Below are 22,967 nucleotides of genomic sequence, written 5' to 3'. Positions count from 1 at the left end.
CTAGTTGAAAACAATAGGAAAGAGGATACTTTTCCCTCTATAGCATTTGTGCTATCAACCTAGACTTAGCAGCATAGAATATATGGAATTGCAGTTAAAATAAAGACTTCATTTTATAAAATAACAGTTGAATTGTTACTGTATCAATGATCAGCATACAGACCTGTTAAAGCAGAAAATAATGGTATGTTCCTCTCTATGGGATGAGCATTTCAGTAAAAAAGGAAAGAAAATCCTGAAAAAGAATTTAAGAAAAATATTAATAGAAAGGAGAAGGAGGATGCTTCAAAGTAATTCCTGGATACATCATTTTCCCTCCAATGCTAATTAGTAATGAAATACTTTTTGCTGACTATACGGCACTAATTCTATACCTTTTGTTAATTAACAATAGGTGGCAACAGCAACTATATTAAAGTAGAAAGCCTTTCTATAAATTAAAGTCAGATTTCATAATTTAGAAGGCAACATTGCTTGTTTCAGATCTACTTGTTACAAACTGTGGGTCTGAAAAACATGCAACCTCATCTCATATGCACAACTAGTACTTAGTTTTAATAATAACTCCAAATTATGTAAAACAATAGATACTCCCAAATCATCTTTGGGTTTGTTTCAGAGATATTTCTGGTTCTTATATTTGGCCCTAGGTAGTCTTAATCTAAAAATTCACTCCACCTCAAATAAAATAATGAAGGCACAGATTAAAAATCTGATAGACCTGAATATCGAAATTTCTTGCTTTTAATAGGCAATATAGCACATTCTTACTCTCTCCCTTCTCCTAGATCAGCAGGTGTCTCCGCTGCTCCAGTAGACAGAGAAAAAGGAAAAGGAGGGGGCGACAACAAAGGAAGGGAAAGTGTCTAGGTGTCGTGGCAGAGGTGGAGGATATTTTAATTTCAATAATTAAAAACTCTCTTCTTCGGCTTTCAAGTTCTCACTCCTATTTCTAATGATTTGATTGAGGACTGTGCAGCAGGGTTTGGGTACGTACATCTCTAACAAACGGAAAGGAACAAAGAAGGGATGTATAGGAGGCAGCAAAGGGTTGCGAGGAGAGAGCAAAACGTAGGTGCGTGGGAACGGGAAGGGAGAGGCGGATTTGGCAGTCAAAAAGGGACAAGAGGAACAGGAAGGGAAAGTGTGGCCTGGCCGTCCAATCCTGTGGGGGAAGAGGGAAGGTGGGGCCCACCACGTCGCACTCCTCCCCACCTCCAGGCTTTGCCGGTGTAGGTTGAGGCCCTCGAGGCTTGTACGAAAGGGTCGGTCGCTGGGCAGGAAAGGCTGTCTCCTCAGGCTGAGCCGGCTCAGGGCCGCCTCTCCTGGGCTCAAAAGGGCGGGCAAGGATAAAAGGGCAGAGGCCCAAAGGCGGACAGCTTTGTGGGCGCCTGGGAGAAGGCGGCAAAAGGCCACCAGTCCAGACCCGCAGGGCGCTCGTCCGCGGGACTAGGGCACCACAGGCCAGGGCCGCCAGTGAAGGGTAGTCTGTGCCTACGTCCCGCCCTATTGGTACCACTCGGACACTCTATCCCCGCCCAACCCTTTGCAGGGCTCGACATGTCTCCTTCAGTGCCCATCCCTAGTCCAGGTTCTCCTGCGCTGCCCCAGTGCGGGAGTCCCCTCCTCGTCATCTCGGACGACACTCTGCAAACAACATGGCGGCCGGACGTCGACCGCGGCGCCTTCTCTCAGGGTTGATGAGGGCGGCTACTGCCGGCGCTCTCGACTCGCGTCGCGCGAGCCCCGGGCAGGCGGGGGAGGCGGGAGCAAGAAACCTGTGGGAGCGGAGGGGAGCCGCGTCCGCGGGGCTGGCACGCGCGGGGGTGGCCGTGGGGGCGCGCGGCCTCGGGCTCGCGCGCAGAGGCGCGGGGGCGGAGTGGCGGCGGCGGTGGCGGCGGCTGGTAGCGGCCGCCCAGAGCCCTCTCGCGGCCGCGGCGGCAGCAGCAACGCCAGCCCCTGCTACATTGAGGCCGCCGCCGCCACTTGGCGCTGCCGCCGCCTGGCGCTCCCGCCGCCCGGCCCGACATGAGTGAGGCGGGTCGGGTACCCTCGCCCGCCACTCCGCTGGTGGTGGCGGCGGCCGCGCCTGAGGAGAGGAAAGGCAAGGAGCCGGAGCGCGAGAAGCTGCCGCCCATCGTGTCGGCAGGCGCCGGCGCGACCGCGGTAGGTGCTGGGCCGGGGCTGCCTGGCGCCCCGACGGCGGGAGTCGGGAGGGACGGCGGCCGGGTGAGGGGCCCCAGGAGGCCCGCGTCTCCCCTAGGGCCGCCCGGGCAGTGCAGGAAGACGCACCCAGGCCGCCCTTCCGTGGGCCGAAATATAAAGAGTTGTGCCTCGTGGACATCCCCGAACACTTCGGGAGCTGCACCTTCCACCCTCGGGAAACGCTGGGGGTGGTCGGTACCGCTGTATGTTTGGGTTATTTTCTAGGGCCTGGGCCCCCACTTTCTCGAAGAGCATGATCTGCGTCTTGAATCGGCATGATTTGTTGGATGAGCATAGGTGTCAGCAGGCGGGAGTGGGTTTTCCACAGAGGTGCCTGCCTTCCTTGGAGGCGCGCAGATTTTTGTCTTTTTCCTCGCTTTTCTTTCCCTTCCCCCTTCAGATTAAACAGGCTCTGCGGCGAGTTTCCGCTTAATTGTGACCTTTCCGTTGCTGTCAGGGTAGTGGGAGGTAGATGCATTAGTGACGGTTTTATTTTTCATATGGCACAGACATGTGACTCAGGTTGGGGGAGGCTTTTTGAACCTTTTATTTAAACTCAAGTTATCTAAGCTTGACAGGGATGATTTTCCAGCTATATCTTCCTAAGGGTTATTTGGAGAGCGCTCTCAGGCTTCAAACTACATATTGCCAGATGATGTCATGGGACAGCCCCCTCCCCCACTTTCCCTATTTTTACTGGTGGTTGTGACTGGTTAATTTGAAGCACGATTTAAAAAAAAATTAACCTCGGATTTTGCAATTTTTTATTTTGACATAATATTTAAGTACTTTTTGAAAGTTTGCTTTGATATATTTAAAGATCATGACTTGTCATGCAGTTGTCTGTGACAAAATAGTAAAAGTTTAGTGAACATTATACATTTTCTTTATTCCTACTTGCAATTCATTTCTTAAAACCTCCCTCTTAAATGACTAAGAACTTACCAAAATAGCTCACTCTTCGTTAAGTACTGTATTGGTGTTAAGAATAATGTTTGGATTCGGTAGGTTTTTAAAAATGTCTGAGGGCCGTGATAACTGGAAATTGTTAAACAAGCTCTTTAAGTTAAATCAGTGCAGCAAATTGTGGACAGTAATGATACACATTTAAAAGGGTAGCTACAGTTGATTGGTAGATTGGAGCTGGGGTTAGGGATTACCCTGGGAAATGCTTTGAAGGAATTTGTCACCCAGCTGTTTGGAAACCTGATTCTTGATGCCACTACCTCAGGCGTTCAGATTTTTTATAGGAAGTTTTTAACTCACAGAGTTCCAGCAGTTTATTTCTAAGTTGGTTGTTTAAAACAGTAAATGCATGTTCTTATAGAAACAGTTAAATGAGTGGGCTTAGGTCCTCAAGCACATGCTTTCCCAAAAACCTATTTATCTCAGTGTAACTGAAAAAATGCCATTTTGGAATAAAAATTTGCAAATGTGGATATAGGTCTACAGTCTACTTTGGGATTTCAAGTTTTTCAGATTTTAGAAAGGTAATTCAGTGCATGTATGTTATTTAATACCCACAGTAAGGGCCTAGCCAGTTCTCTCTAATCAAGCATATTAATAATTGCAGTGAAATGTATATGTTCATGCTAAAGGAAACAAAGTCAGTAGCGTCAAGTCAGTTCAGGACAGGTGCATGTTTTTGCCTCCAAATGAGTTGCAAAAACATTTCAGTTTCAAGAATTTATAGACTGAAATTGTAAATAGAGGATTATGGACCTGTACTACTAGACAGAGAATATATTCAAGAAAAAAATTTAAATCTTGAATTAAACTTTGAAAAGATGTAAGTTGGAATAGAAGAGGATAAAGATACATAGAAAAACTTGAGGTTTTTTTTGTTTTTGTTTTTTTTAATTAAAACGGTGTCTTGCTGTGTCACCAGGCTGGAGTGCAGTGGTGCGATCTCGGCTCACTGCAATCTCCGCCTCCCAGGTTCAAGCCATTCTCCTGCCTCAGCCTCTCTTGTGCCTTATAAAGTCTTTTGGAGTCAGAACCACTGATTTTTTATGACAGCTAAAAAAAAAAAAAAAAAAACCCAGAATTTATGACAGGATCTGTGGCAGAATATGTGTGTGTGTGTGTCAAAGAGAGACTTCAAAGCTACAATTCAGAGCTATAGCAGTGAAGAGCCTAAGTATAGAAAATCTATGCTTGGTCCTTGGTACATTCAAAGAATAAGAAATCCAGGAGAACTGGGATGGTGATGGACTTTCACAGCGGCTAGAGAAGGCTATGGTGTGTGTGGGGAGGGGAAAAAGGTCTTGGTGTGTGAGGTAGGTGGGCAGGCAAAGACAGCTTGTGGCCTCTTTAGTTGTTTTTCAGCTTCCTGTAGATTAAATAGAGCTCCTAGAGGTTTGCTTATGAACCTACTTGTCATCAGTAACTTTTTCTTTGAGACATTCCAGTGATTCTTCCTTTTTGCCCCAGCTTTATGGCTCTACCTGTCTACTTTGTGTTTATGACTCAATTCATGACCCTATAATAGTGGCTTTTTCAAAAAATCATTGTATTACATTTATGAGAATGTGGAAATAATTGAATGTGTGACTGCTTACTAAAATAAATGGAAGATCAGTTTACAGTGACCCTAATTAAGGCTGAAGAGTTTAGGTTATATCCTGTATGTTTACAGAAAGGTAACAGGAGTGGGAAAAAGAATGCTGGAAAGGGCAGTCCCAAAGTGTTTTATCTTAAGACTACCCAAGCATGAAGGAAGTCCATTCCAGGAGTCAGGAGGTGCCTAACACAGAAGTTTCAAACCTGACTGGCCACAGAGTTACCTTGGTAGCACGTTAAAGTCCTATCCTGCATCTCACCCTAGAGTACTGGTTTCCAACCTTAGATGCACAGTAGAATTAACTGAGGAACTTTTAAAGCCATCATTATCCAGGTCCAAATTCAGGCTTATTAAATGAGTATTTCTGGGCATGTTGTTCAGGCATCTTTTTAAATTTAATTCCCTGGGTATACTAAGATTGAAACTTGAGACTCTATATACTGAGTTAAAAGCTCCACGGGCAAGACGTAGGAATCTGTATTTTGTAACCACCCTCTCCCAAATCTACTTAGTTTGGGGAACAGCATTTGAAATGGACTGCTCACGGGCATGGATTAAGTGGATGAGACACAGCAGAAATCAGGTGTGATGGGTAATTGAAAGAAATGGCAGGTTACGTGGTTCTAGTTAAAAATGTTCAAGAGGCTCAAGATAGAGCCCTCAGAGACTTTCAGTGTTTGGGTCTTGGCCTTGCTGCTGTGGAGAGGTGATGCAAAGTCAAGCAGAATAAAGAATTTGAAGTAGTATATGGTTATGAAGGGCTAATGTTATGAATATTAAATTTACTGAGGTTGATGGATTGGAGTGGATTATTATAAATTAATTACTGATGTATTACAAATATTTTAAAAAGTGGTGAATGAGAAAGAAGAAAATGCTCAGAGTTGGGGCAGAAATAACGGGCTGTGAGGATGAATTTGACTGTCTACTTCTACACCTACAGGTGAACAGAAAAGAGAGGTTCTACATGGGATAGGGTACCAGTACAATGGGTTCCAGAAAGAGCTAGATTTGACTTAGGTCAGGTAGATGAAGAGAAATGGGAGGAAATTAGTTGAGAATTTTAAAGGGATGCTAGCCCATAATGAAAGAAGAGGGGAAGAGCTTGAGGGTGAGCTTAAGTTGTGTGGAGAGGATTTGATGGAAAGTTCAGCAACAAGAATGAGAAGTTTGCTTATCAGGTGCGTATAAATGGGGTTGATGGAGTCCCTGGGACAAAATGTAACCACCAATTATCGAACATCTGTTATGTTTAGCTTTGTGCTAGGTGCGACAAAAAATGCAAAAACACAGTTTTAAAAAATGGTATCTGCCTCAGGGTATACAGGGTTAACACTTGAAAAGCAAAGCTGTAATGAGCCATAGCAACAATTTGTACTATCGGAGATGAGAGAAAGGAGATCACGGAGTGCAGAACTTTAAGAAAGGCCTTGAAGTAAAGGTAATGATTTAGGATGGCTGGCCATGAAAAATGATAGGGTTTGGATAGGCAGAAGAAAGTGGGCAAAGTAATCCAGCGAAGAAAACAACATGATCAAGGCTTAAAGGGAAAAATTAGTGAGTAATAAAGCAAACCCAATGGAAGCATGCTGGGAACTTGTGGGAGGTAAGAAAGATTGCATGCGGGCTGGAGCCAGATCACTAGGTAGAGAAGCTTAGAGTTTTTTCTGTGGTTAGTGGGAAGCTATTGGAATTTCTGAAATAGAGGAACAACATAATGAAATCAGTGGTAGTATATAGTTTAACTAGAGGAGGAAGGAGAAAGAAAAGGAAGGAAGGAGCATTGTAGCTCATACCTGAGGTGATGAATGCATCCACTAAGGTGGTGGCCATGGGACAGAGTGTAAGGGATGTAAGCATACACACAATATGGAACCTAACTAGACAGCAGAAATGAAAGAAAAGAAAGATTAATAAAGGAAAAGGATTCTGAGGTTTCCAGATGAGGTCAACAGCATCCCAAATTATATATGGAAAATCTTGTGCCCTTTGTTCATTATGTTCTAAACAAGAGGTAAGACGGGAAAGAATGAATGCTATGGTGATGATGTTTTAAGTAATTTAATAAACTACAGATATTATAAATATACAAAATAAGTGTTTATAACAATAATAGCTATTTATTGTGTGTCTACTTTGTGCTAAACATTTGCCATGTATTCTTTTATTTAGTTAAATAATGCAACCAAAAGCAATCACAACAATCCTTTGAGGAAGATATTTTCCCACTTCACGGAAAAGGAATCTGAGCGGGTTATGTGTACCCTGCTAAAGAGTAAAATGGCTAGTCAAGGACAGAGGTTGCTTTATAACTGAGACGTTTCTGACTCATGTTCTTTGCCCAATTCTGAACATTCTGTGTCTGTGGTCATAGGCAATAGGGGCCATGTGGTACAAGCAAGCTGCAGTTATAGCAGTATTTCTAGTTTGAAAAAAAGCATGTTGTCCAGTAGCAAATTTGTTCAAATTTTTGTTAGTAGAGATAGAACAATTACAGGAAATATCTGTTCTAGGATATCTGATTTTTTTATGGTATGAATAAATCATTAAATTGTATGTAAAATCAGTTTGACTGAAGCAAAATAGTCTAAGAGACGTAAGACATAAAAAGAGAGGGCTATGGCTGTATAAATACATACCCAGAAAGTCTCTAAGTTTGAGCGGGTTGTAAAGTCTCTTTATCAACCTTTTTTTAAACTACAAACCCGTAATGTATTGCTTGCTTATTCTCCCCTTCATAAATAACCTGTTAGGACACGAATAATTTATAACTATATTTAACAATTGGAGAAAAGTGGTCAGTATACATTGTGAACCAGAGAACCTCCAAAAAGTTAAAAATGATGCTGCTTTGCTGTTTGAAACTCTCTGTCTATAAAATGGGGAAAATAATACTTGAACCTACCTCCTAAGGTAGAAATGAAGTCTAAATTAATACACATAAAACATTTAGGAAAAAACCTTGTACAAAGTAAGCACTTAATGTTACATGAGATTATTAAAGTCATGTGTCACATAACAATGTTCCAGTCAATGACAGATCACATAATCTGAAGGTGGTCTAATGCCCTTTCTATGTTTAAATATGTTTAGATGCACACTTATCATTGTGTTACAGTTGTCTACGGTATTCAGTATGGTAACATGCTCTATAGGTGTAGCCCATGAACAATGGGCTATATCATATAACGTAGATGTGTAATAGGCTATACTATGTGGATTTGTGTAAGTGCACTCTGTGATGTTTGCACAGCTACAAAGTTGTCTAACGAAGCGTTTCTCAGAAAATATCCCCATTGTTAAGAGATACATGATTGTATTTACAAACCAACATCTATAGCTGAAAAGCTGTTTGTAAGCCAGCCAGCCCTTTCTACTCTACTCCTGTCCTGTGGGTTTAGTTCTTTTTTTCCACAGCCTTCTATATCAAGCCTTAGGCCCTGTATGTATTGCTTTTGCCTTTATAAACCTGTCTGACCCTACACTGTCCCCCACAAATCAGAGTTATCCTGCCGCTCCCAACCCCCCAGAATTAAGGGATATCGTACACTCTCTGAACTCTTCGGGGCTGATTTATGTCTCAGGTTGTATTAATTTCTTTTGAAGGGGAAAAGAAAGAGCCCTCAAAAGGTGTACAGCTACTATTGCCAAGTAGCAACTTTTGGCATAGTGTTTGGAAATTTATTTTTAGTTAGAGATGAAGAAGAGTAGAGAAAGATCAACAGAAGATGAGTGAGGAAGTAGATGGAGCTGAAAAAGCCCTAAGAAGCTTTGATTTCCCTATTTTTTCCTCCTTTTTTTAAAAAAATAGTTTTATAGTTGACTCTGAGTGAAGAATCCCTTCTTGTATGGTAAAATATTATACTGATGAGCTATATTAATAACTACTTGTTCTTGAGATGTGTAACTTGGAGGATATCTGTGTGACATTCTAGTAAGCTATTAAAAACATTTTTTGAAATGAACAATTAAATGAATATGCCTTTTAAAAATAGAAATTATTGAGATTTACCAATTCAGCTGAATTGAAAAGTCAGTCCGAAATTTAGGTCTGCTTAATATATTTCAAATTAACTTAGTTTTGTTCTAGATGTTTTTGTTAAAGAAAAAAAAAAAGAACAAGACTCTTAATTGGTTGAGAAATTTTGGCTGCATCAAATTACACATTTTAAAAGTAGTATTTTACTGTGTAAGCATAATGTATTCATGTATTTTTATCTTTTCCTATGTAATAAAATAGATGAATAAAATCTCTGATGCCACCTTGCTTTCCTAATGATAAATGAACACTGAAATTTCTGAGCTTCAGGACTAATGTTTTTAGGGCTAATTTTCAGCCATCTTATGATCAATTGCATTGATTTTTTGGCGGTGGGGGACAGGAACAAAATTTTGTTTCAGAATCCACATCTGTATTTCTTAGTCTCTATTTAAAGATATGATTTATATCACTTAAACCAACCTGGGCTGGTGCTATGTAGGTTGGGAGGGAAGTTTGCACCTTGAAAGTAGCTGACTTTTCATATCTTAGTAGAAGGATGTAAAACAAAGTTAGCATTTCTGATTTTATAACCTACCATCCTTACAGGGAACTGTGAAAAATACAAAAAGAGAAACAAAATGTCTTAACCCAGTATCAGGACCTAATAGTAGACTCTAAGATATATTGTTGGCTCCAGGATGGCTGACTGGTAGTTTCGGTAAGTTTATTAAAAATTGGTAAAGCAGGGTTTCTTAAATTTTTCTGTTTTAATTTGAAACATATAAATATACTTCTTCTTACCAGTCTTTTGACATAATAACCTTTGCTCAGTATCTCAGGAGGCCACTCATTCTTTTGAAAAAGTAGTTTATATGCATCACAGATTTCTGGACTCATTGAGACTAAAGGGTGAATTTCGTAGACATAGCCATTCAATTTAAAATATTTTAATTCAGAAAAGTGTTTCATGATGGAACAGCCAGCACTTACTCCTTTTTCAAGGATTGGGTAGAATGTGAAGAAAAATGCTGGTCTTCTAAAGCAACTTTTGGAGTAGAGAGGATGATCAAAATAAATTTTACCAGAATTTTGAATATAGTAGAACTTGTTAATCAATTCAGAAGCAATTATGGAAAACCATGGTTATTCTGCTTTTTGCCATTGGTAGAAAAATATGATGAAGAAATCGGAAATTTAAGATTCAGACTGTTCCTCAATAAAGGTTGAAAGTAGGAACTCATGTATTCAAATAAAATTTAAAATAAGGTTGAAAATATTTATGTTAATAGCAGAACAGGAACTCTAAGTATTTGTGTATTTCAATATTTTGAGATTATTTTATACTATAATTTTACATATCATTTGTGTGACTGTATCATCAAAAAGACCATTGAAGCCCATGTGAGGTACTTGTGAAGTAAAATTTTTGATTAGTTATTTAATTACTACATAACATTTTTCTGCTGTTTGCAGTGTTTATTGAATTCGAGTTTAATAAATGTATGGTTAGCCTCTGCCTAGAGAATCAGGTCTGTTATTTGTTATACCAGGTTTAAATATGTTGAGTAGTTTTTTCCCTCAATGAAAAATCTTAGTGTTTTCCCCTCTGTTCTCTATTTGTACTTTTCTTCAATCTGGAACAGCTGGTTGAGTATCCTGCTACTCTGTTCTTCAACACCCACAGCCCACTGTATGTAACCTGGCCACATTCCAGGCCATCACCTTTAGTGTTCTTCTGTAGGACACATAGATAACGTTTACTAAACTTCTCACCAAGCCAGATGTAATAGCTGTGGTCCAAATTTTAGAAGGTTTGTAAAGTAATGTTCTTCAACATTTAGTGTAGTCTGGAGTTTGGTGTCGTATTAATACCCAATAACTTCTTGATTTTATTCTCTAGTATTAATCAGTTTGCCATTGCACAAAATGATGCCTGGTTTTTTTTCCTCATGAAAGTGTTAGGTTGTAAGATTTCGTTTGTGGAAGCTGATGTGGGGCAACTGCTGTTTTGAGGATTTACTTAAATCTATCAGTCATGAAAGTATCCATGATTAATTTCATGTCATCTCAAGTATAAAGTGTCAAGAGCACAATTATTTTACAAACAAGAGATTTATCAGACCAAGGATTTTTTATGTTGTTTAAGCTTTTCTAATTACAAAAAAAAAAGAAAGAAAATCAGCCCACTATGCCTCCTTTTGGCAAAAGAGAATTTATTGGAATGACGTACATGGATTGGAACCAGAAAACAAACAGGAACAGAGACTGGCTGTTTTTTGTGCCTCTGCTGTTCTCTCTTAGCTAGTCAGTCTTTTCTATATTCCTCTAAAATCTGGAAAGACTTCTGATTGACTTACTAGGAAGCATCAATGTCCAACATCCCAAGCCAACTAATACATGGCTACCCTAATTGCAGATGGGCTACCTCTTGGTCGAGTGCCTGCCTCTGCTCTAATCCACAGCCATTCCTGCACAAAGAATAATAGCAATGCTATGGGGACCATGAGTGGGCAATTTAAATAGAAGGGGACGTTAGATTTGGCAGCCATGATAAGGTGTTTAGCAGCTTTTCTCTCAGACCTCTGCATTCTTCCCTCTTCAGGCTTTTTTCCCCTGCAGTAAAGCTTCTGAGCCATCCCTGCTCATTGCTTTCATTTTCTAACTTCCCATTCATTTGTCAATTTATTTTTATAGTCCCTGCCACTACCATTACCCTGAATCAATTGTCTCGGCTGTCCTCAAGATTTCATAATTGCCCATTTCAGTTAGGCACATTTTAGGCCTAACTACTCTTTATTATTTAAAATTATTGACCATTTTTTTTCTTGAAACTTTATCCTCCCTTATTTTTAACACATCACTTTATTCTGGATTTCTTATCTCTTTGGCCATTCATTTTTAATCTCCTTTGCCAGCTCACATCATACATGCCAATATTTCCGACAGTTCTGTCCTTGTATTATTAGGTGTGTCCAATCTTTTGGCTTTCCTGGACCACATTGGAAGAAGAATTGTCTTGTGTTACACATAAAATACGCTAATACAAACTATGGCTGAGGAGCTAAAAAAAAAAAAAAAAATCACAAAAATGTTTTAAATGTTTTAAGAAAGTTTACAAATTTGTGTTGGGCTGCATTCAAGGCCATCCTAGGCTGCATGCAGCCTGTAGGCTGTGGGTTGGACAAGCTTGTTGTAGGTTTCTGTTGCTACATTATAATAACCCTGTTATAAAAATTTGTAATTTTTTCATGCAAAGCATACTTTTTCCTAGTGAGCATTGGTTCCTTTTTATAGTGACTCACAAATCATGTTGATATAACCCAGTCTAGAATTTTCTTCAAACATACCCTCTTCTATACAGTGAGGGTGTCAAAATATGCCTATTCTTCTGAAATTTGAAGAAAGCATTTTACATTGTTCATTTCATTGACTTTATAATTGATGGGAGGGTTTGTTCACTCTCATTATGCTTCAGACTTACACCTGAAGTAGCTATTAACATTTGGTCATTGCTTGGCCCAGGCTGCCATTCCTCTTCATTCCCTGTTATTACTATCTCTGTTCAAATTTCATTTCTCCCAGTAGGCCTGGTTTAGCTTCCAGTATTCCTGTCCTTTATTCTATTCCCTAGACTGCTACCTTAGTGATTTTTTCTAAAATACAGATATGATCATGTCATTTCTTGCTACCATATTGATTTTTTTCTAAAATACAGATATGAACATTTCTTGCTTAGAAGTCCTCAGTGATTTTTCCCTATCTCCGTCCAGGATAGAATCTATACTCTGTAGCCTGAAGGCCTCATAATATGGCTGCTACCTACCTTTCTAGTCATATCTTGCTAGACCATTCTCCCTTTCTGATTCTATATTCCAATTGCACTGCTCCCTAAGTTCTACTGTTGCTTAGTCTTAGATAACATTCATGACAATTGCCAATGAAAAAATTCCCTTCATATGTTAAATTATTGTGGATATTTACAGTTAACAAAAGTCTGTTGCTGAGGGACCATTTATTATATAAGCATGTCTAACCTTATTTTACAAATTGTTTACTTCCTTATAACTTTCAAATTTGTGTGTCCAGTTTGGCATTTGTTCCCATTATTAAGATTTTCTGACAGAACAAAACATACAAATAAGCAAACTTAGCTCCAGTCATTAATAAAATTCTTATTTAAGCATCCTAGTGTATGTAATAAGGAATGATTTACTTTTTCAAATATGTAACCTGTTTAGATTTCATTTTCCTAATCAACACACTAGTTTTGTGTACTTGAACAAATTGCTTTAATTTACCAATATTATGCAATTACATAATTTACTATTTTATAGAAAGATAATGTGTATCACTGTCTTACCTCTCTTTTCAGTTTTCTCTCTTTGAGATTCTATAAATCCACTAGACATTATAACTGATAGTTGTTGAAAAACTTAATTGAATTTTTAATTTTCATTATTTGGAGATCCCACAAGTGAACTAAGCAATATTCTTTGAGACCTCCTTTTATTAAGAAAAGGTGAAGGAAGGGGGAAGAAAAGAGAAGAAAATGTTACAGGCTTTCTTGGGTGGCTTAGGACATCAGAAGTTTCCATAAAGTACAATTAGATCTGCTTATGTAATTTTCTCTGGTTAAGTGACTTGCTCCTAAAGCAATTAAATTTAACCCATAAAAGCAGAGATTACATCATCCACAAAGGGTTACTGTGAAAAATGTCTGATGTGTTTAACACACCTACTGTCACATGGTAAGCCCTTAATTAGTGGCAGCTGCTAAAGTGAGAGACTGTAATATAAGTGTTGATAATACAGATTTCATGGTCCTTCAAACTGGAGTTTGAATCCTGGCTTTCCAATTATCAGTTCTGTGAACATGGGCATGGTAATTCAATTTCCCCATCTATAAAATGGGGTGTAAATACATATGGGAATGTATAATGTATTAAAGAAGCTACCATAGTAGGAGGTATATAACAAGTACTCAATAAATAATTTGTTTCCTAACACAGAAATATAAACCCAGACATTACTGAGCTGAAATCTAGCCAAGAGCCAAGTAGCAAGCAAAAACAAAACAAATTATAGTAAAATCTATGAACAAGCAAAGATGTCACACCAAAAAAATGCTTATGTTTCTTTACTTTACTCATGGAAGTGTCGCTCGGGTTCCCATTTAGTGCCCATTTCGTCTCCATTGCTTGTTAGGTCACTTCAGGTGAGTCTCAGATAGTTCCACTTTTCTTTCTGTTAAATAAAGGAATTAACTAATTTCTAAAAGTCTCTTAATTCCAGAGACTTTTTAATTCTGTGTGTATAGTATCTGAAATTTATTGTCTTTGGGCTCTTTTATACTAATTAAAAAAAAATTCACTCTAAAGTATAGCACCTATGCACAAGATCCACTGTATGACAATCTTTGTGATGAATTTTTAGTTCAGCATGAACGGTCAATATTAGAATGATTATAATTTCAGTGGAACAATTTAAATAAATTACAAGAATAAATAAGAATGATTGGTTTTGTAGAAATGTTGAACACTGGAAAAAGCTTCAGAAGCAAGTTATGATAGGCTATTCTGCAGTTATAAATTAGCCTCAGGTTTCAGTGTTTGAAAACTTTTAACATTTCTTATAGCAAATGGTAGTCTAACATTGGTCACGACTGTCTCTGTTTCACATAGTTACTCAAGAACCCAAGCTAAGATGCTGTAACGACTCAGCCTGGATAGTTGCCACAGTTGAAAAGAGTGAAGAGCTAGAGTTTTGCCCCAGTCTTAAATGCACTGATACTTTCTGACCCAGAAATGACAGATGTAATTTCCACTTGTAGCCTATTAGAATTAATCAGATGGCTCTACCTAACTGTAAGAGAATGAGGAATTTAGTGAGCATAAATGCTTCCGCTATGTTATATGAGTGAATTCTGGAAAGATAAATGGCTATCATTCAGGTGAATTAATGGGGAGATGAAAAACTCTTCCTCTACTGTGGAAGTGAAGTTACCGTTAGAATTAAAAAGTAGATGTTAAAGAAGTTAACTACTATATTCCTTTGAGCATTTGGAAGCTGAAACATAGTATAAAAAGATCTCAGAGAGCTGAGAATAAGCTCTGAGGCAGCTCTATAGCTTAATCTTGCACTTTAAATTATGTGTAAAGATTTTATGTCTAATTACAAAATGTTGATTAATTAAATATGGACTATGAATTTTATAGAGTTATTTTGTGTAAGATGTGTTAATGGATAGATTCTGTGTTTTAGAAGATTGCTGTTACCTGTGCCTAAGGATCCCAAAGTGCTAAGCACTACTTATGAAAAAAAAAAATGCTGGTATACCCAATCACAGTGTTTAGAAAAAATAAACTCTAAAGGGTTATCTTTTTACCCGAACCTGTAAAGTTGCGTCACATGAGAGGATAGCCTTCAGTGAATCAGCCTGTAAAGAATCACATGCATGCTATTTATTAAAAGTAACATTTATGGAGGTCACAAAAATAGTATTATTTAAATACATAGTTGAAATAGTAGTTAACATTAATGGGGGCTGTACAATGTGCAAGGAACAATGCTAATTATATGCATTATTTCTGTTAAATTTTACAATAACTCTGTGAGGTAGGTACTGTTATTCCCATTTCCAAACTTATCAATTTGTAAGTGGTTAGATAAGGCCCTTGCAGTTAAGTCCTAGAAAAGGTGAGTTAAATTTATATACATTTTTATTATCTACGTATCATCAAATTAAAGTCTCTTATAAATGTTTGTGATTAGTAGGAATTAAATAGTAATGTTAACTTTTCTGTTTTTAGGGTTTGGACAGAGGAGCCAAAGGCCAGATTTCCACTTTCAGCAGTTTTATTTCAGCTGTTAGCCCGAAGAAAGAAGCCGCTGAAAACAGAAGTTCACCTGCACATCTCATTTTCCCTAACATCAAGAATGGTAAATTATTTTTAAATATATGTTGGCTGAAAGTATATTATTAAATTATTTAAAAAGTAGACATTAATTATTCAGCATTGTTCTGATAGGTCTAGTTAATACAACAAAAAGAAGCTGTATACATATTTACTGGAAACAGCAAAATCTTTATTTTTAGGTGATTGTTGCCTAGAGTAAGAGAATGAAATACAAAACTCGTGAATAATAAACAAATTTGATTAGAGAGACTGCTACATTATAAAATAAATATACATATATATTTTATATGTCTATTATATAAATGTATGTATGCAAATATTTAGTAGATATCCCATATTTGAGCAGTTATCAATTAGAAGACTTTATGGAAAATAGATGAAATACTTAGAAATAAACCTAAAAGGAAATGTGTAAAATCTATATGGAGAAAGCTATAAAACTGTTATCTAAAGACCAAAAGGTAGTTTGAATGGAAAAGCTTACCATAAATATTATAGAGATGTAACATAAGTAAAAAGATAAATGGAAAGAATATACATTATTTATAGTAGTGATATTTGAATCAATCTAATTAGATTAGTTAACTAAATTATGTTAGTCTGTATTGCAAATACTGTGCTGCTATTAAGAATATGATATGTACGTAAAGTGACTAAGAGAAATGTTCACAATACCTTGTAAAGTAAAAAAAGTAAGTTACATCATTATAGGTAGAATATGACTCCAGTGTTTTTAAGTGCAGCGAAACCTTTTGTACTTTGAGCATAGGAGGGTGCTCACTAATCTGTTCATAGTTTCCTCAGGGAGGTAGAATTGTATATATTATTAATGTTTCTTTATGTAGCTCTATACTGTTTTACCACAGGAAGTGGACATTACTTAAATACTTCTAAGTGCCCCTCACCTTGTAACAAGACAAACCTTCAAAGGTTTAAATGCCCCTCACATTCTAACCAAACAAAACAAACCTAGAAATATTTAAGGACATAGTTTCTGGTAAATTACCCATGTCCATAAGCTGCACGTGATATAAATTATTCTTACACAGAGATTTTCTGTTTGATACTCTAAGCCAGTGCTAGACCTATTCTACATTCTTACGGGTTAGTGTTTATAATACTTCATTTTTGAACATTTTCTTTTGATGACTTCTTTCTTTTATTTATTTGCATATACACGCACCCCTCCATCGTGCCAATATTGCCCCAAGGAGGCACCTTTGAGTTCACACTCTCATTTCTATCTACTCCATTCTTTCTGTACTAATATCTTGATCTCTGAAGTCAGTTTGCCAACTCATATGCCTACAAGTTTTTGAGTGGCTATATTGACTCTGAATATGGTCCACTTATTTGAGCTTCTACCTCATCTGTGTCTCAGATGTCTGCTTCCCTCTTATCTGTGCCAGTCTTGTGGAATCTGGACTTAGCCCCAACCGGAACTTGGGGTATTTGCATACATGAGTTTGACTCTAGGTGAATAGACCTTTTAGCAGACTTCCTTTATCTTATTAGAATTCCTGGTACTGAATTTTCCTAGCTGTTCTATCTGGATGCCACCTCAATTCAGGTGTGGCATGAAGTTCATTTGTTAGGGGCACTGTGGAAGTAATTCTTTTATTGAATAGAAAGTTAGACTACATCTTCCAAATGTAAGCATGTTTATAATTACTTGATCTCTTTGGAAGCCACTCTTACTTGCCAATAAGAGTGTTTTCTCAAAGATGCCTCATTCTTGGCAGTTGTTACAGTTTTCCTCCCTCTTCTTTGGTAGCAGGACCTATGCTGGGTATACTCTAACAGATTGTTTCCCCTGTCTCGTCTTCAAGTGGTATTAGGGAAACTGCAGAAACCCAGCGTGGGTTCACCTAACAGCTGAGGAATGCCTTTGCTCCCTGTGGATCACATGACTAGGTATGCCTGTCAAATTGGCTGTCCTTTTAAAAAGATGTGAAAAGTGTAGGAATTTTACCTGCTATAACAACTGCTAGTGGTGATACATCTTCAGAGAAACAACCTGGATGGTAAGTGATAGAGGAGAGGAGGTTAGCACTACACCCTCTCTTACACTTTTGTATCTTTCTAAAATTATGATGCCCCTTTCACACTTGAAACATTTTTAAGCAGCACAGAATATCTTTAAAAGACATGAAGCAATTCTTCCCCAAATTTTTAAAAATATCATTGCAGTCTTGGTAGTTCAGAAAAGAGTAGCTATGAACTCTGACATTTACCTTAGGAGCAAGCCCATGGCCAGCTCAATCCATTTCATGAGTTTAGTAGAACCTTGATATGACATAGTGAATTCTGCAGTTTTTACTCAGTTTGGATAAAAGCATCCTGTGATCTTTGTCACTCTAAAATAGCCAGGGAAGAACAAGTAGTCTTCAGCTGAAATAACGATGGGATCTGTGTGTGAGTCCAGTGATCTTCACAGATCAAGTACCACAGAGTTTCACAGTTTCTCTAAGAGCAACTTGAGGGGCAGCTGTTAGACGAAACCTGGCACAGGGCTTGCCATTTGGGGAAAACAAAGGACTTGCCACGTTAGGATTCCTACCTTAGAAGAAGTATTATTTTCAAGGCCTAGATAACTCCATCTTCAGGTTTCCTTAGAGAATGGACTGACTTTAGACTAAATCTCTCAGATCTTTTCCTTGGTCAGAGTGGGAAACTTGGATTTGACTTTTCTTAGCTCTTCCTATGGGAAGAGTTATTTTTTCTTTTTTATATTAAACTCAACTTTTCATTGAATAGGTAACACATTTTCAAAATGAAAATGAATTTTATTTTTATTGAATAGGTAACACATTTTCAAAAATGAAAAATGTAAAAATAAATATGTTTCAGACATCTCACTGTCTTTTCTGTTGACTCTTGTATTCTTTCCTGTTTTTTTTTTAGGCAAATGCAAACAAATATAAATAAATATTCTCATTTTCCACCTTTGGTAGGTAACTGCGTATACATCATCTAGAACCTTGCATTTTGTTCAGTTCATGTATTCTAGATATCTTTCTGTATCAGTACATGGAAAATTTTATTGTTTTTTACAAATATATTCCATCGGATGGAATATATTGGATGTACATTGTTACTGGAGTAAGTAAACTGGGTTTATTTACTTAGATTCCTATTAAAAGAAATGAGTTGTGTTCATTATTTTGTTATTGTAAACAATGCCACAATGAATGACTATACATATATCACTTTGTTCATCTGCAGGTGTATCTATAGGATATTTCTAGAAGTGGGGTTGTTAGGCCCAGGAGTAAAAGCATGTACAGTTCCTTCAGTTTGAATCCATCTGTTTGTTTTAAAGACCCAGCATGTGGTACATGTAGTCTATACTCAGTTAATAATTTATTGAATGAGGTAACGAATGAATGGAATGCACTTTTTCTGGGTTTCTGGCATGTTTACCCTGTTGGAATATCAAACCGATCTTAAGGCTGTAATAAGTTCTGTAAGATATGTCCAGATTAAGACACCTATTTCATAAAATAAAACTTTCTAGAGAGGAGACTTTCAAAAGTTTTTATAACTAGGCTCATAAAAGAACATTACTCCGATGCTTTTATTACAGTTTTACAAACACATACATCATTGAACTTAGTAAAAAGTACATCTCCAAAATCTAATGAATGTATTTGCTTTATTTGGCTCTGATGGCTAAAGTCCTGTGAGTCAGACTTTTTTTTTCCATCTTTCTTCCTTTCTCTCTCCCACCTTCAATTTTATTTTTTGCCAAATGTTCAGAAAAGTCATCCTATAGACAATGATGTAAACACCCCTTGTTATGACTAATCCATTCTGGTCTTTCCTCCTTTCAGCTGCCTGCCACTATTGAAGTAGTCATAGGCAGTACCAAAGTACTAAACTGATACAGGGATCCTTCAAATTGTAACTCATTTATTATTACATGCCTAGACTCACACATTGTCAGTTAAGAACTGAGTCTTTGACTCCACTACTACCTATAACTGCCAGTGTGACCTTAAACAGATGACTTAGCCCTCTTGTTTTTTATCGTGACTGAACATTTGTAGAATGAGGAAATTGGGCATGTTGAGTTGTGAAGTGTCATTTACGCCTAAGTTTTATGATTTAAATGGTTAATTTCCTAATATATTGATTTTGCTTGATGCTTGAATTTTTTTCTTTCTTTGGACGTCTTACAGTTTACTAGCTCCTACACCCATGTGAATTTAGTTTTTCATTTTATTATTTGTTTTTATACATAGTATAAGGTTTGGCATTGTTCAACAGTCAGAATAACACAGGTTTTGTAGCTTTTCAGGATGGGTTTGAATTCTGGCTTCATAACATACAAACTGTACAATCCTAAAAAATGTGTTTAACCCCTCTGTGTTCATTTTCTCATTTGTAAAATTGGATAATAAAGAAGCTACCTTATGAAGTTGTAAAGATATGAATGAAAGCATTTAAAAATATTTAATACTATGTCTTAGGAAGTTCAATACATGTTATGACAATGTATATATATTGTGGAGGAAGGTATTATGATAGGGCAGTAACATTACTCTTATCTCAACTGATGGCACACATTTTAAGTCCAAAATGTGTTACACATGCAGAAGATGACAGTCAACATTTCTGTACATCTTAATAATAAAATTAAAACCAAAGAACTCAGCACTAAAGAGCACTACTGGTACTGTAAAAGCCCCAGGGAGCCCACCCCAATCACATTGCCCCACCTTTCTGTCCAGAGGTTAACTATTGTTCCCATTTTTATAGTTCCCTCTGTGTTAATGAGTCCTGAGAAACAAAGGACACCTCTTGGGACATCTAGCAGAGCTGCAATTGAGACTATTAGAAGTCTGTCAGAAAGAGCCCTCCAACTGTCAAGAGTACTATAGGTTTTAATCTGTGAGGTGAACTGAATGTCTTCAGCTGTGTCAGCAGAGAAAGCATAGAGCAGGGACTTCATGACACCCCTGGCAAGCCAGGAATAAGAAGTAGGCTCACCTGTACATTCTATCTTTAGTTTTAAAAAAAGGAGTACAAAGGCAGTCAGGGTCTGGTGATGACAGGTATCAACATTGCTAAATTTCAGGGCATTCATTCTAGTCTGTATGGAGTGCAGTTCTCACCCCAGGCCACTGTGATTCCTGTTCCTTTGACTCAGGTATCTCTCTACCTTTGTATGTCTCTCTGGAAGCTTGTTGAGCCATCTCTTGCCTTGGAGATTTTGAAATTGCAGTGTTGTGCCTTGGTGTGGGTTTGTATTCATCCCTTGTGCTGCTATATACTTGTCTAGAAGCTGTATGTCCTGAAATTCCAGAAAATTTTGTTGAATTATTTTTGTTGATGATTTTCTCTCCTCTGTTTTTTCTATTCTTTCTTTCTGGATCTCCTATTATTCAAAAGCCAGACTTTCTGGACTCCTAATTTTCTTACATTTTTACTTGTATTTCCCTTCTCTTTTGCTTTATGATTTAGGGAATTTTCTCAAAACTTTCCTATTGAGTATTTTACTTCTGCTATAATGCCTTTAATTGTGAAGAATTTTTTCCCCTCTGAATCTTTTTAATGGTACCCTTTTATTTCATGGTTGTACTGTCTTCTATTCCTCTCAGAAAGCTAGTGATAGGTTTAAAATTTTTTTCTTCTTCCTGCATGGTTTCTGATTCCTCCACGTTGCTTTTGTCTGTTTTGGTCTCTGTCCTCCATATTGGAGGCTTTCATCAGAAGTTTGGTACTCTTTGATTTTCTGCTCATGGTTAATAGTAGGGAACTAAAATGGATAATTGCAAGGTGAGGCATAAATAAGGTTTGTTGACCATAGCTTTATTATGAGGTGATGTGAGTGACCTGTTGATTGGAGAACCGTGATGTCTGTGTCTTCAGTTATTTCTTCTTAGCCTAATCAGATTCCCCATGAAAGTGTCTTCCAATCTTCTGTCGAAGGGAGGGGCAGGGTAAGTATTCTGTTTGTTGGAAGAAGGAGATTGGGAGTCTCTCTTGATTGGTCAATCAGTTAGTATTCAGTAATTAGTTGTTTACTGCCCCTATGTCTTGGTATAGTTCTTATAACCTCATGTGTGTCTGACATTCGCTAGTCCAAAGCACCTCTGTTTTACCCTCTCCAAATAATAGGAATTTAAAGACTTCTACTTCTGTAGGGATGGAGGAGGGATAGTTATGTAGTGGCAAGGGAGAGATCTAGGGAGCTTTTTCTTTAGTTTTTACCATAGTTCTAATTTTTGCCTCCCCCCTTATATTCCCAGTTCTCATTCTGTGCCCTTTAAGAATTCAGCAGTGTAAATCAAGTTACTTTTCATCTTTCCTTATTGGGGCTTGGTATTTAGCTGTTTCAGGTCTGCTAAACCCATTTTCACTGACATCTCTGCCTTCGAGTTTTTTACCTTTGAGGCTCTGGCTGTTTCACCTGTTTTGTTTGTTTTTATATATTTATACCTTTGGAACAACAACAGAACCTTTTACTGTAGTTCCAGTGAAATTTCAGGAGGAATTAAATATGCCCAGTCTGCCATCTTAACCCAAAAAGCCTGCATTTGTTTCTTTGTTTAACAGATAAGGAGTATGAGATTCTGAGAGATTATATGATTTATGTTTATACGTGTTGAAGTATCTATTGAGTATAGTAATAAACCACCCCAAAACTTGGTGGCTTAAAATACCAGTAATGTTTATTTTATTCACAAATACATAATTTCTCTGGGAATCAATGGAAACAGCTCATCATTGTTCTCCTGAGCATTAGCTGAGGGGGCTTGAATACTGAAAGCTGGACTCACCTGAAGGCTCGCTCACTCCTTTGCCTGCTGATTGATGCCAACTCTAGGCTTGGACCCTAGATGAAATACCTACATAAGGCCTTTTCAGGTGGCTCCTTGGCTTCCTCACAGCATGATGACTGAATTCCAAAGGCAAACATCCTGAAAGAGAGAGCCAAGCACAAATGTTACTGCCTTTTAGTAACATAGTCATCATGCAGCTTCACTTCTGCCACATTTGTTGATTAGCAAGGAGTCATTAAGGATGGCTCATATTCAAAGGGAGGAGAATTAGACTCCATCTTTTGTTGGGGGGAGTATAAAATAATTTATAAACATGTAGATCCAGAAAAAGAAGACAAATTTATTTGGTTGGTTGTTTATTTTTTTTAGTTTTGTTTTGTTTGCTTGTTTTAGAAATTTTCTTATACCATGTTCTAAGGCAGAAATTCATAATTAAAAATCAGTTTTCTATAATATAGACAATGTATACATTGTAAATTTCCATACATACTGAATTCCACTATTGCAGGTCA

The 22,967-nt window shown here is 37.7% G+C and overlaps 1 protein-coding gene across 5 annotated transcripts in view; it reads left to right on the top strand.

The window, feature by feature from the left end:
• Positions 1–804: 804 nt before the first annotated feature.
• Positions 805–22,967, top strand: part of HECTD2 (HECT domain E3 ubiquitin protein ligase 2) — a 92,092-nt gene continuing 69,929 nt past the window's right edge. The window contains exons 1-2 of one of the 5 annotated variants that reach the window (XM_037727740.1): positions 805–989; positions 15,560–15,689. Coding sequence is in view for 1 of the 5 variants with exons in the window: in XM_017498213.1 (XP_017353702.1) it covers positions 2,029–2,166; positions 15,560–15,689 (268 nt within the window). In the remaining 4 variants the exon portion in view is untranslated. Of the gene's footprint in view, positions 990–1,057; positions 1,076–1,212; positions 1,340–1,801; positions 2,167–8,964; positions 9,469–15,559; positions 15,690–22,967 lie in introns of those variants that run through there. The other 4 variants (XM_037727741.1, XM_017498215.2, XM_017498213.1 and 1 more) reach the window with 4 other exon arrangements.

Source organism: Cebus imitator, unplaced genomic scaffold (assembly GCF_001604975.1).
Source record: "Cebus imitator isolate Cc_AM_T3 unplaced genomic scaffold, Cebus_imitator-1.0 Scaffold238, whole genome shotgun sequence".
NCBI lineage: Eukaryota > Metazoa > Chordata > Mammalia > Primates > Cebidae > Cebus > Cebus imitator.
The sequence above is the reverse complement of the archived record's forward strand: the minus strand, read 5'-3'. Positions and strand labels throughout refer to the sequence as shown.